Source organism: Nerophis lumbriciformis, linkage group LG03, assembly GCF_033978685.3.
Source record: "Nerophis lumbriciformis linkage group LG03, RoL_Nlum_v2.1, whole genome shotgun sequence".
Taxonomy (NCBI): Eukaryota; Metazoa; Chordata; class Actinopteri; order Syngnathiformes; family Syngnathidae; genus Nerophis; species Nerophis lumbriciformis.
This window is the reverse complement of record NC_084550.2, coordinates 62,910,001-62,925,000: the sequence shown is the minus strand read 5'-3', so window position 1 is coordinate 62,925,000 and position 15,000 is coordinate 62,910,001. Positions and strand designations below refer to the sequence as shown.

Here is a 15,000-nt window from a genome sequence, read left to right as displayed (position 1 = left end):
TGCGATTATTTACTGCACTACTAAAAACCTCAATGTCGATTTGATTTTGATTAATCGTGCAGCCCTAATACTACCCTATTTTTGGCCGGGAAATCCAGTTTTTGTCCTTCTTTCCCGGCGTCTTACTGGTTCCGTTTTGGTTTGTTTTCGCCCGACAAGCCTTCGTCCGCAACGCTTGTAACGTGGGCTCCTTTAAAAGGAGCGTGCAGAGTTTTATGTTCCGCCATTCAAACAAATAACAAAGGGGTAGAAGATGGATGGATGGATGGATGACATAAAGATGACAGAAAAGATGTCTCTGCCAGTTGTCTATATATTTACACAAAGTTTGGATTTTTGGCAGACTTAAAGGGGTTCTCTGCACAGATGCCTAGAGGGCGTCATTTTTCCAATGTATTTTCCAGCTGTGTTCTTCCATGAGATACAGTCTGGTGTGCCGTGGGAGATTATCTAGTTTCACCTATTTGGGTTAAAAGTATTTTACATTATAGTAAGCAAACGATGTGTTGTTGTTGAGTGTCGGTGCTGTCTAAAGCTCGGCAGAGTAACCGTGTAATACTCTTCCATATCAGTTGGTGGCAGCCGGTAGTTAATTGCTTTGTAGATGTTGGAAACAGCGGGAGGCAGTGTGCAGGTAAAAAGGTGTCTAATGCTTAAACCAAAAATAAGCAAAAGGTGAGTGCTCCTAAGAAAAGGCATTGCAGCTTAGGGAAGGCTATGCAGAACGAAACTGAACTGGCTTCAAAGTAAACAAAAACAGAATGCTGGACGACAGCAAAGACTTACTGTGGAGCAAAGACGGCGTCCACAATGTACATCCGAGCATGACATGACAATCAACAATGTCCCCACAAAGAAGGATAAAAACAACTGAAATATTCTTGATTGCTAAAACAAAAGTAGATGCGGGAAATATCACTCAAAGGAAGACATGAAACTGCTAGTTCAGGGGTCGGCAACCCAAAATGTTGAAAGAGCCATATTGAACCAAAAATACAAAAACAAATTTGTCTAGAGCCGCAAAAAATTAAAAGCCATATTACATACAGATAGTGTGTCATGAGATATAAATTGAATTAAGAGGACTTAAAGGAAACTAAATGAGCTCAAATGAGGCATAATGATGCAATATTTACATATAGCTAGCCTAAATAGCATGTTAGCATCGATTAGCTTGCAGTCATGCAGTGACCAAATATGCCCGATTAGCACTCCACACAAGTCATTAACATCAACAAAACTCACCTTTGTGCATTCATGCACAACCTTAAAAGTTTGGTGGACAAAATGAGACAGAAAAAGAAGTGGCATAAAACACGTCCGAGAAAGTCGGAGAAAAGTTATAAATGTAAACAAACTACGGTGAGTTCAAGGACCGCCAAAATTAGTAGGACAAAACGGCGCTCGCCAAATACTCGAATCCGTGAAGCATGTTTAGTATAAACAGTGTGCTTTATAACAATTAGGGAGGTTTGTGTCATGTTTGTCCTCCTACAGAAACCATATTAAAACAAAAAATATATTTTTTTCCCCTCATCTTTTTCCATTTTTCATACATTTTTTAAAAAGCTCCAGAGAGCCACTAGGGCGGCGCTAAAGAGCCGCATGCGGCTCTAGAGCCGCGGGTTGCCGACCCCTGTGCTAGTTGATACTACTATGATTACATTGATATTTTTTTGATGCCACCCGAACATCACAAAATCGTTCTTCTTTTAAAAAAAAAAATCATATTATGTTTATAAACTCAGGAAATATGTCCCTGGACACATGAGGACTTTGAATATGACCAATGTATGATCCTGTAACTACTTGGTATCGGATCGATACCTAAATGTGTGGTATCATCCAAAACTAATGTAAAGTATCAAAGAAGAGAAGAATAAGTGATTATTACATTTTAACAGAAGTGTATATAGAACATGTTAAAAGAGAAAATAAGCAGATATTAACAGTAAATGAACAAGTAGATTAATAATCCCTTTTTACAGCTTGTCCCTCATAATGTGTATAAATGACACAATATGTTACTGCATACGTCAGCAGACTAATTAGGAGTCTTTGTTTGTTTACTTACTACTAAAAGACAAGTTGTCTAGAAAGTTCACTATTTTATTTAAGGACAAACTTGCAATAATAAACATATGTTTCATGTACCCTAAGATTTTTTGTTAAATTTTTTGTGATTCCCTTTTATTTAGAAAAGTATCGAAATACCGGTACCAAAATATTGGTATCGGGACAACCTTACTTTCCCACTAGATCAGGGGTGCTCACACTTTTTCTGCAGGCGAGCTACTTTTCAATTGATCAAGTCATGGGGATCTACCTCATTCATATATATATAATTTATATTTACTTATTTATGAAATATATGTTTTTGTTAACAAGTTAAAGGTGTTTAATGATAATGCAAGCATGTTTAACACATATAGTTAATATTGTTAATACATTAAAGGTGTTTAATGATAACACAAGTATGTTTAATACATATAGTTAATATTGTTAACAAGTTAAAGGTGGTTAAAAATAATACAAGCATGTTTAACACAAATAGTTAATATTGTTAACAACTTAAAGATGGTTAAAGATAATACAAGCATGTTTAACACATATAGTTAATATTGTTAATAAGTTAAAGGTGGTTAAAGATAATACAAGCATGTTTAACACATATAGATTCCTTTCTTTCATGAAGACAAGAATATAAGTTGGTGTATTACCTGATTGTGATGACTTGCAGTGATTGGAATCAGACAGTGGGGATGATAACGTCCGCATTTTCGAATGGAGGAGAAAAAAAGTCCTCTTTTCCGTCCAATACTACATGAAAGTGGTTGGTTTTTGGCATCTTATTTGTCCAGCTTCCGTACTCCTTTGTATACACTTTACAAGAAATACATTGTCTGCAAACTCCGTAGCTTGCTAGATTGTGCACGCCAGCTTTCTGAGACTCTTATTTTGTTAGCGCAGGCAGGATGAAGCAGAGCTTTTATTGTGCAACTGTGCAGTCGGTCTTTGGAGTTTTGACGACAGGTACGGCGCCAGAGTCTGTTGAAATAAAGTGTTTCTCGCCTTCCAGTCGGTCATTTTAATGAGCTGGCAGCAGCCAGCGTCATCTCAGAAGACCCTCGGGTGCCGTGAATGTCAATCAAGTGACGAAAGTGACGTCATAGTGAAGATTTATGATCGCTCATTTTTAGGACTATTTTTTTAATGCCTGGCTGGTGATCGACTGACACACCCTCCACGATCGACCGGTAGATCGCGATCGACGTAATGAGCACCCCTGCACTAGATATGCCATATTTTGTCATTTAAATGTTGATGCTCCTCTTACTTACACTCTACGTAATAAAGGTGTTTGTGATCTTCCCTGATGTTGTTTGCTGCTAGATTAACTACAACATTAGCGCCCCGCATTAAACATTATGTTGCTACTCAAAAAAAATGTTAAAAAACAACTTAAAGCCTTGTCCAGGTGTTTACTGACGTATACTATTCATGTTTAAATAACTTTGACTGCAAATATCAGTTATCGGCCTGCTTGGCTAATAATAATGAAATATGGGTCGACGTCGACTTCAAACCCCTGAATGTGGGACTTTTGGGAGAGAACGGTAGAATTAGCCCTGGTGTGAGTACAGCCTTACACCACCATCTGTCCCAATGATCTCATCTAGTAAGTGTGTATTTTGTGTGCGTCACAGAGGACAAACAACGTCGCTCTCAGGTCAAACTGGGCTCGGCGGCCGATTTCTTCCTGGACATCAACGAGACGGACCTCACTCTGCTGAACGCCACCATCATGGCGCCGTCGGGCCGCGAGGAGCCCTGCCTGCTGAAGAGGATGTCCAACAACCACATCGGTAAGGCGCTCAGGTTTTTCACGTCCCTGCGATTAGGGATGATACTCGAAACCGGTTTTCCCGGTTGTTCGATAGGAAAAGAACCGAGTCCTCGGACTCAAATCCCTTTTTGAGAACCGGTACCCGTTATCGAGACCACTATAGTAAAGAAAAAGAGTTGGTTCTTTATTCGAATCCCTGGGAACGAATCCCGTCCCGACCAGAAATGCCCCTTGAGACATCACACTCCTCAGCCTTCCCGGTAAGGTTTATTCAGGTGTACTGGAGAGGAGGCTACGCCGGATAGTCGAACCTCGGATTCAAGAGGAACAGTGTGGTTTTCGTCCTGGTCGTGGAACTGTGGACCAGCTCTATACTCTCGGCAGGGTCCTTGAGGGTGCATGGGAGTTTGCCCAACCAGTCTACATGTGCTTTGTGGACTTGGAGAAGGCATTCGACCGTGTCCCTCGGGAAGTCCTGTGGGGAGTGCTCAGAGAGTATGGGGTATCGGACTGTCTGATTGTGGCTGTCCGCTCCCTGTATGCTCAGTGTCAGAGCTTAGTCCGCATTGCCGGCAGTAGGTCGGACACGTTTCCAGTGAGGGTTGGACTCCGCCAAGGCTGCCCTTTGTCACCGATTCTGTTCATAACTTTTATGGACAGAATTTCTAGGCGCAGTCAAGGCGTTGAGGGGATCCGGTTTGGTGGCTGCAGGATTAGGTCTCTGCTTTTTGCGGATGATGTGGTCCTGATGGCTGCATCTGGCCAGGATCTTCAGCTCTCGCTGGATCGGTTCGCAGCCGAGTGTGAAGTGACTGGGATGAGAATCAGCACCTCCAAGTCCGAGTCCATGGTTCTCGCCCGGAAAAGGGTGGAGTGCCATCTCCGGGTTGGGGAGGAGACCCTGCCCCAAGTGGAGGAGTTCAAGTACCTAGGAGTCTTGTTCACGAGTGGGGGAAGAGTGGATCGTGAGATTGGCAGGCGGATCGGTGCGGCATCTTCAGTAATGCGGACGCTGTATCGATCCGTTGTGGTGAAGAAGGAGCTGAGCCGGAAGGCAAAGCTCTCAATTTACCAGTCGATCTACGTTCCCATCCTCACCTATGGTCATGAGCTTTGGGTTATGACCGAAAGGACAAGATCACGGGTACAAGCGGCCGAAATGAGTTTCCTCCGCCGGGTGGCGGGACTCTCCCTTAGAGATAGGGTGAGAAGCTCTGTCATCCGGGGGGAGCTCAAAGTAAAGCCGCTGCTCCTCCACATGGAGAGGAGCCAGATGAGGTGGTTCGGGCATCTGGTCAGGATGCCACCCGAACGCCTCCCTAGGGAGGTGTTTAGGGCACGTCCAACCGGTAGGAGGCCATGGGGAAGACCCAGGACACGTTGGGAAGACTATGTCTCCCGGCTGGCCTGGGAACGCCTCGGGATCCCCCGGGAGGAGCTGGACGAAGTGGCTGGGGAGAGGGAAGTCTGGGCTTCCCTGCTTAGGCTGCTGCCCCCGCGACCCGACCTCGGATAAGCGGAAGAAGATGGATGGATGGATGGACATCACAAGAAATGACGTCACGTAGCTCAGTCATTAAGCGCAGATAGCGAAAGCAGGAAAAACAATGGACCGGAAAAAGCGCTCCAAAGTGTAATAAAGTTCAAAACAAAAAGGTATAATCCAATGAATAACTTTACTGAGAGATTCGAGCAGGGTACAAACACATGACCAACACTTTTAAGACCAACCGGAAACATAGCAACCAGGCTAGCAACGCACCTCCTTTACGGTAGCTGTCGCAACGTTCTTAAGGCAACCGCAGCACATACATATACATACAACATATATCTTTCCTTGTAAACAAAACAAAATCACACTGTATATGTGTCGTCTGTCTAATTATAAATAATGCAGACGAGGCGTGTTGGCTGAGTTCTTGACGTTTACTTTCACAGCGTGCTCATAACCTCATTCTTAGCTGCCGGCGTGGTAACATGCAACAACACTTTTCGGGGCTACCGCGCATGCTCGTCACTCCCGTTGCATGCTGGGTAGTGTAGTTGTTATATTCCCTAGCTCATAAAATCACATCTTTCCCCCTATAAAGAAATTAAAGGGGAACATTATCACAATTTCAGAAGGGTTAAAACCATTAAAAATCAGTTCCCAGTGGCTTATTTTATTTTTCGAAGTTTTTTTCCAAATTTTACCCATCACGCAATATCCCTAAGAAAAGCTTCAAAGTGCCTGATTTTAACCATCGTCATATACACCCGTCCATTTTCCTGTGACGTCACATAGTGATACCAACACAAACAAACATGGCGGAAAGAACAGCAAGCTATAGCGACATTAGCTCGGATTCAGACTCGGATTTCAGCGGCTTAAGCGATTCAACAGATTACGCATGTATTGAAACGGATGGTTGTAGTGTGGAGGCAGGTAGCGAAAACGAAATTGAAGAAGAAACTGAAGCTATTGAGCCATATCGGTTTGAACCGTATGCAAGCGAAACCGACGAAAACGACACGACAGCCAGCGACACGGGAGAAAGCGAGGACGAATTCGGCGATCGCCTTCTAACCAACGATTGGTATGTGTTTGTTTGGCATTAAAGGAAACTAACAACTATGAACTAGGTTTACAGCATATGAATTACATTTGGCAACAACATGCACTTTGAGAGTGCAGACAGCCCAATTTTCATCAATTAATATATTCTGTAGACATACCCTCATCCGCGCTCTTTTCCTGAAAGCTGATCTGTCCAGTCCAGTTGGAAATGCATCTGCTTTGAGTGTCGCAGGATATCCACACATTCTTGCCATCTCTGTCGTAGCATAGCTTTCGTCGGTAAAGTGTGCGGAACAAACGTCCAATTTCTTGCCACTTTGGCATCTTTGGGCCACTGGTGCAACTTGAATCCGTCCCTGTTGGTGTTGTTACACCCTCCGACAACACACCGACGAGGCGTGATGTCTCCAAGGTACGGAAAACAGTCGAAAAAACGGAAAATAACAGAGCTGATTTGACTCGGTGTTTGTAATGTGTTTGAGAAAATGGCGGATTGCTTCCCGGTGTGACGTCACAATGTGACGTCATCGCTCCGAGAGCGAATAATAGAAAGGCGTTTAATTCGCCAAAATTCACCCATTTAGAGTTCGGAAATGGGTTAAAAAAATATATGGGTTTTTTTCTGCAACATCAAGGTATATATTGACGCTTACATAGGTCTGGTGATAATGTTAACTCAATAAAGTGTTGGTTTTTTTTTAGCTTTAACTTTTCATTTTTTAGCATTGTAACCACATTTGCAAACAACTTTTCTCTTCATAGAATTTTTTTTCAATGAAGAAAAAGTGCAACAATGTCAAAGCATCATAACAAACAGTTATGTTGCAATAGCAGCAGAAGTGCACTTTTTGGAGAGCTGTATTATTTTCTGTTTTGTGCCCAAGGGACTGATTTTATTTAACACTATATTATTATTTATACTCCTATAGTGACATACTTGCCAACCCTCCCGAATTTTCCGGGAGACTCCCGAAATTCAGCGCCTCGCCTCTCCCAAAAAACTCCCGGGACAAATATTCTCCCGAAAATCTCCCGATTTTCAGCCGGAGCTGGAAGCCACGCCCCCTCCAGCTCCATGCGGACCTGAGTGAGGACAGCCTTTTTTCATGCCGGGAGGACAACAGGGTGACAAGAACTAAATCATCCAGACTAGAGATAAATTGTATTATTATGTTTATTTTACCTAAAAATAAATATATTTATTAATTAAAAAAAAAAAAAAACTAAATACATTTTTACTATATTTTGCTAAAAACATCAAAATTAATTGTATTTTTATTTGTATTTTTTCGTGACTCCTTATTACATCCAGCCATAGAATTATACATTAAAATAAACATATTTCAAATAATTGATTTTAAATTATCATAATAATTCATTTAAAATGACCATATTTAATTATTAAAATAATTGCTTGTTTATCAACAATTTTAGCATTTTATTCATTACATTTTGAAACTCTCAGAAGCCAAGTTATGTTATATTCCTTAATATTTATTTATGCAAGTTTGAAGTATCAATTATCTAAACACAGTTTTGTTTGCATATTTTCAGGATGTAGATATATATATATATATATATATATATATATATAATATGTATGAAATACTTGACTTGGTGACTAGCTGTCAATATACTCCTCCCCTCTTAACCACGCCCCCAACCACGCCCCGCCCCACCCCCGACCACGCCCCCACCCCCCACCTCCTGAAATCGGAGGTCTCAAGGTTGGCAAGTATGATAGTGATCACAGAGACAGGTTGTTTTTGTGTTACTGTATATATTTGTTTTTCTGAAAAATCCCACTTAATATACTTTGGGTAACAACAGTCAATATTTATTTTATTTTATTTTTTTTAGGGGGGTAACAGTCAATATTTATTTATTTATTAGATTTTATTTTTTTCTTATAAAATAAAAGTGAACTTTTGTTTTTTTCCATATACAACAACCTATAAGAGAATCGATAAGGAATCGGTTCGATAAGAGGATTCGATAATAGGCTCGAATTTGATCATTTCTTATCAATCATCATCCCTACCTGCGATCCACACGCTCACCTTAGCTATTCTCCCCTCCAGGTATCTCCTTCATCCCCAGGGAGGTGGGCGAGCACCGCGTCAGCATCACGAAGAACGGCCGCCACGTGCCCAACAGCCCCATCTCCATCGTGATCGTGCAGTCGGAGATCGGCGACGCCGGCCGGGTCAAAGCTCACGGCGACGGCCTCGTAGGGGGCGCCACTTTCAACGATGCCAGCTTTGTCGTGGACACGCGAGAGGCCGGTAAGTACCGACCACACCACACTGCCTATGAGCGGGTCTATTTTTAATACAAAAAGGAGCACCGGATTATAAAGTGGATTATCATTTTCTTTCAGTTCTGGTTGATTTTAATGGCGCTAATGGACCAAAGTGGTAGTGTTTTGCCAGAAGAAGACCACATTTCCCATGAGGACTAGCACATATAGTGCAAAACTGACATGATGTTGGCACAGATGACAAATATTATGTCTTTAATGGCTAAATAAGCAGACACTATCAAGAAATGATCTTGGATTGCGCTACAAACATCTATCCTATCATTGGTACTTTTAATATTGCAGTCCACACGTATCTCTTATGTGTGACTGCCATCATATTATATATATATAACCTACTCAGTGGCCTGAGATGGGTAGGTTGTGAGTTCAAACCCCGGCCGAGTCATACCAAAGACTATAAAAATGGGACCCGTTACCTCCCTGCTTGGCACTCAGCATCAAGGGTTGGAATTGGGGGTTAAATCACCAAAAATTATTCCTGGGCGCAGCCACCGTTGCTGCCCACTGCTCCCCTCGCCTCCCAGGGGGTGATCAAGGGTGATGGGTCAAATGCAGAGGGTAATTTCGCCACACCTAGTTTGTGTGTGACTATCATAGGTAATTTTTATATTGCAGTCCACACGTATCTCTTATGTGTGACTGCCATCATATTATATATATTATATATATATATAAAATCTACTCAGTGGCCTAGTGGTTAGAGTGTCCGCCCTGAGATCGGTAGGTTGTGAGTTCAAACCCCGGCCGAGTCATACCAAAGACTATAAAAATGGGACCCGTTACCTCCCTGCTTGGCACTCAGCATCAAGGGTTGGAATTGGGGGTTGAATCCCCAAAAATGGGTCCCGGGCGTATCTCTTATGTGTGACTGCCATCATATTATATATATTATATATATATATAATCTACTCAGTGGCCTAGTGGTTAGTGTTCGCCCTGAGATGGGTAGGTTGTGAGTTCAAACCCCGGCCGAGTCATACCAAAGACTATAAAAATGGGAGCCATTACCTCCCTGCTTGGCACTCAGCATCAAGGGTTGGAATTGGGGGTTAAATCACCAAAAATGGGTCCCGGGCGCGGCCACCGCTGCTGCTCTCCTCACCTCCCAGGGTGTGAACAAGGGTGATGGGTCAAATGCAGAGAATAATTTCACCACACCTAGTGTGTGTGTGTGACAATCATTGGTACTTTTAATATTGCATTCCACACGTATCTCTTATGTGTGACTGCCATCTACTGGTCACACTTATCCATTACACCATGTACCAAATAAAATAGCTTAGAGGGCGGTAAGCACAACCAGAATTAACACGTACATTAGGCGCACCAGGTTATAAGGCGAATTGTCAATTTTTGAGATAATGACAGGATTTTAAGTGAGTCCATTTGTTTTGTGTATTGTGTGTAGCAGTGAAGTAAGGGGCTCCTTGTCGTTGCAGGCTACGGCGGGCTGGCTCTGGCCATCGAGGGTCCCAGTAAAGTGGACATCCAGACCGAGGACAACGAGGACGGGACGTGCCGGGTCACTTACTGCCCCACCGAGCCCGGGAACTACATCGTCTCCATCCGCTTCTCTGAGCAGCACATCCCAGGTAGGAAGGAAGCATCGCCACCAAGGTGGGGGAGGTGATCTCTAATCCGTGTTGCGTGTGCGTTGGGGCAACAGGAAGTCCGTTCACGGTGCCGGTGACGGGGGAGGGCCGCATCCGGGAGAGCATCACCCGCAAACAGAGGGCGGCGCCCGTCGCGAGCGTGGGCAGCGTCTGTGACCTCAGCCTGAAGATACCAGGTGCTTGTGGTTAAAGAAAATTCCATTTTTCAAGGTTTTTCCTCCTAAAATGCCATTTTACCGCCACTTTCACCAACTTTCTAATTCTTCTTTTTTTCCCCCCATTCCCTGCTATCCTGACGTCTTTTTCTCCCCACTTGCTTCATCATCATCTTTCTCCAGCGAGCTGCTTCTTCCCAACCCTGTCATGGTAGTTCCTCTCTCATGTCTCTTCTTGCTTCTACTGCGCCCCCTGCTGGTGTGGTGTACATGAAAAGGGGGAAGAGGGGGGGACATCCTCATACTTGCCAACCCTCCCGGATTTTCCGGGAGACTCCCGAGATTCAGCGCTTCTCTCGAAAACCTCCCGGGACAAATTTTCTCCCGAAAATCTCCCGAAATTCAGGCGGACTCAGGTCCATGAGGACCTGAGTCCGCTAACCCACAATATAACCAGTATACCTGCCCAATCACGTTATAACTGTAGAATGATGGAGGGCGAGTTCTTGGTTTCTTATGTGGGTTTATTGTTAGGTAGTTTCATTAACGTCCTCCCAGCGCGGCAACAACACACAACAAGAGCAGTCACGTTTTTGTATACCGTAAAGCAGTTTGTCTGCCGTAAACAGCAATGTTGTGACACTCTTAAACAGGACAATACTGCCATCTAGTGCATTTGATGAAAACACTTTTGTGCGCGCCACACATCAATGCATCATCTGTCTTCAGAGATTCCGTTTTTTTGGTGGTACTCGAAACCTTTCTGGGTACCTGCGAAAGGGTGTTCAGCATGGTTCGAAAAATAGTGACAAGAGAATAGAACAAGGATGGACAATTCAACCCTTAACTCAACAATGAGTAGATGAGTGTTATGTGTGTGTATATGTGTAAATAAATGAACACTGAAATTCAAGTATTTATTTTATATATATAATAAAATGTATATATATATAAATATATATATATATATATATATATATATATACGTATATATATATACATATAATAAAATAAATATATATATATATATATATATACATATATATATATATATATATATATATATATATATATATATATAATATATATATATATATATAGCTAGAATTCACTGAACGTCAAGTATTTGTTATATATATATATGTATATATCTACTGTATATATATATATATATATATATGAAATACTTGACTTGGTGAATTCTAGCTGTAAATATACTCTTCCCCTTTTAGCCACGCCCCCAACCACGCCCCCTCCCACCCCGACCACGCCCACCCTCCCACCCCGACCACCATCACTGATGGTGGAAACTTTACACTAGACTTCAGGCAACGTGGATCCTGTGCCTCTCCTGTCTTCCTCCAGACTCTGGGACCTCGATTTCCAAAGGAAATGCAAAATTTGCATGGTTGGGTGATGGTTTGGGGTGCCATGTCATCTGCTGGTGTCGGTCCACTCTGTTTCCTGAGATCCAGGGTCAACGCAGCCGTCTACCAGCAAGTTTTAGAGCACTTCATGCTTCCTGCTGCTGACCTGCTCTATGGAGATGGAGATTTCAAGTTCCAACAGGACTTGGCGCCTGCACACAGCGCAAAATCTACCCGTGCCTGGTTTACAGACCATGGTATTTCTGTTCTAAATTGGCCCGCCAACTCCCCTGACCTTAGCCCCATAGAAAATCTGTGGGGTATTGTGAAAAGGAAGATGCAGAATGCCAGACCCAAAAACGCAGAAGAGTTGAAGGCCACTATCAGAGCAACCTGGGCTCTCATAACACCTGAGCAGTGCCAGAAACTCATCGACTCCATGCCACGCCGCATTAACGCAGTAATTGAGGCAAAAGGAGCTCCAACCAAGTATTGAGTATTGTACATGCTCATATTTTTCATTTTCATACTTTTCAGTTGGCCAACATTTCTAAAAATCCCTTTTTTGTATTAGCCTTAAGTAATATTCTAATTTTGTGACACACGGAATTTTGGATTTTCATTTGTTGCCACTTCAAATCATCAAAATTAAATGAAATAAACATTTGAATGCATCAGTCTGTGTGCAATGAATAAATATAATGTACAAGTTACACCTTTTGAATGCAATTACTGAAATAAATCAAGTTTTTCAAAATATTCTAATTTACTGGCTTTTACCTGTATATAATAAAATTAATATATATATATATATATATATATATATATATATATATATATATATATATATATATATATATATATATATAGCTAGAATTCACTGAACGTCAAGTATTTGTTATATATATATATGTATATATCTACTGTATATATATATATATATATGAAATACTTGACTTGGTGAATTCTAGCTGTAAATATACTCCTCCCCTTTTAGCCACGCCCCCTCCCACCCCGACCACGCCCCCCCCTCCCCCACCTCCCGAAATCGGAGGTCTCAAGGTTGGCAAGTATGATCCTAACATACTTGCCAACCTTGAGTATATTTACAGCTAGAATTCACCAAGTCAAGTATTTCTTATATATATATATATATATATATATATATATATATATATGTGTATATATATATATATATATATATAATATATATATATATATAAGAAATACTTGACTTTCAGATATACACACACATAACACTCATCTACTCATTGTTGATTTAAGGGTTGAATTGTCCATCCTTGTTCTATTCTCTGTCACTATTTTTCTAACCATGCTGAACACCCTTTCGCAGGTACCCAGAAAGGTTTCGAGTACCACCAAAAAAACTGAATCTCTGAAGACAGTATAAAAATCTGTGTTAAAGGTGTACGAATACTGTTTGTATAATAAGCATGTTATTTTTTACAAATGAGGGTTAAGAGTTCAGTACTTAAAAAAAAAAAAAAAAGAATGTGGCTTAAGTACAGTTTTTTAATTGAGCTGCTGCATTTTTTGGTTGGGTTGTTTATTTATTTTGAGTAACTTCTATACATTTCTAAAAGGGGAGGAATGTAATGGTGATCTATGCTTGTCTGTTGCCATCTCCTGGTGAATGTTGGCTATAGCGTACTGGGGTTACTTTTTGGTTGGCCAACGATTTACGTGGTGTTGCGCACCTGACGTCACTCAGGTCCGCATGGAGCTGGAGGGGCGTGGCTTCCAGCTCCGCCTGAATTTCGGGAGAAAATTTGTCCCGGGAGGTTTTCGGGAGAGGCGCTGAATTTCGGGAGTCTCCCGGAAAATCCGGGAGGGTTGGCAAGTATGGATAACGGAGACATATATAATAGTCTCCTTTTCAGGTGAGAGGACGCTAAAGGCAGTGCCTTTAAAGGGGAACATTATCACAATTTCAGAAGGGTTAAAACCATTAAAAATCAGTTCCCAGTGGCTTATTTTATTTTTCGAAGTTTTTTTCAAAATTTTACCGATCATGCAATATCCCTAAAAAAAAAGCTTCAAAGTGCCTGATTTTAACCATCGTTATATACACCCGTCCATTTTCCTGTGACGTCACATAGTGATGCCAATACAAACAAACATGGCGGATGGACAGCAAGGTATAGGGACATTAGCTCGGATTCAGACTCGGATTTCAGCGGCTTAAGCGAAATTGAAGAAGAAACTGAAGCTATTGAGCCATATCGGTTTGAACCGTATGCAAGCGAAACCGACACGACAGCCAGCGACACGGGAGAAAGCGAGGACGAATTTGGCGATCGCCTTCTAACCAACGATTGGTATGTGTTTGTTTTTAAGTGTTGTAATGTTTTTAAGCTAAATTATTGGTAAACACAGTTTATGTATAATAATTTACGTAAAACCGCGAGTAATGAATAAAGTTTTCATCAATTAATATATTCTGTAGACATACCCTCATCCGCTCTTTTTTCCTGAAAGCTGATCTGTCCAGTTTTGGAGTTGATGTCAGCAGGCCAGGGAAGCTAGGGTCGATATTCTTCTCTTGATCATCTTCGGTGGCATAAGGGACGGTGTGAGCCAAGACATCCAGGGGATTTAGCTCGCTCGTCTGCGGGAACAAACTGCCGCCAATGCTTGCCGTGCTACCGAGGTCCTTTGTCCCTGAATTGCTCACACACTCTGGCAGATTCAATGGGGGTCTGGCGGCAGATTTCTTTGACTTTATCGTTGGAAATGCATCTGCTTTGAGTGTCGCAGGATATCCACACATTCTTGCCACCTCTGTCGTAGCATAGCTTTCGTGGGTAAAGTGTGCGGAACAAACGTTCCAATTTCTTGCCACTTTCGCATCTTTGGGCCACTGGTGCAACTTGAATCTGTCCCTGTTGGTGTTGTTACACCCTCCGACAACACACCGACGAGGCATAATGTCTCCAAGGTACGGAAAACAGTCGAAAAAACGGAAAATAACAGCTGATTTGACTCGGTGTTTGTAATGTGTTTGAGAAAATGGCGGATTGCTTCCCGATGTGACGTCACAACGTGACGTCATCGCTCCGAGAGCGAATAATAGAAAGGCGTTTAATTCGCCAAAATTCACCCATTTAGAGTTCGGAA

General features: G+C 42.0%; 1 protein-coding gene across 2 annotated transcripts in view; it reads left to right on the top strand.

Annotated features, from left to right (window-relative positions):
• The window catches only part of flnba (filamin B a), a 181,127-nt gene that overhangs the window by 148,309 nt on the left and 17,818 nt on the right, over positions 1–15,000 (top strand). For both annotated transcript variants that reach the window (XM_061940924.2, XM_061940917.2), the window contains exons 38-41: positions 3,708–3,866; positions 8,486–8,689; positions 10,167–10,319; positions 10,394–10,516. In XM_061940924.2, the coding sequence (XP_061796908.2) occupies positions 3,708–3,866; positions 8,486–8,689; positions 10,167–10,319; positions 10,394–10,516 (639 nt within the window). The remainder of the gene's footprint in view (positions 1–3,707; positions 3,867–8,485; positions 8,690–10,166; positions 10,320–10,393; positions 10,517–15,000) is intronic.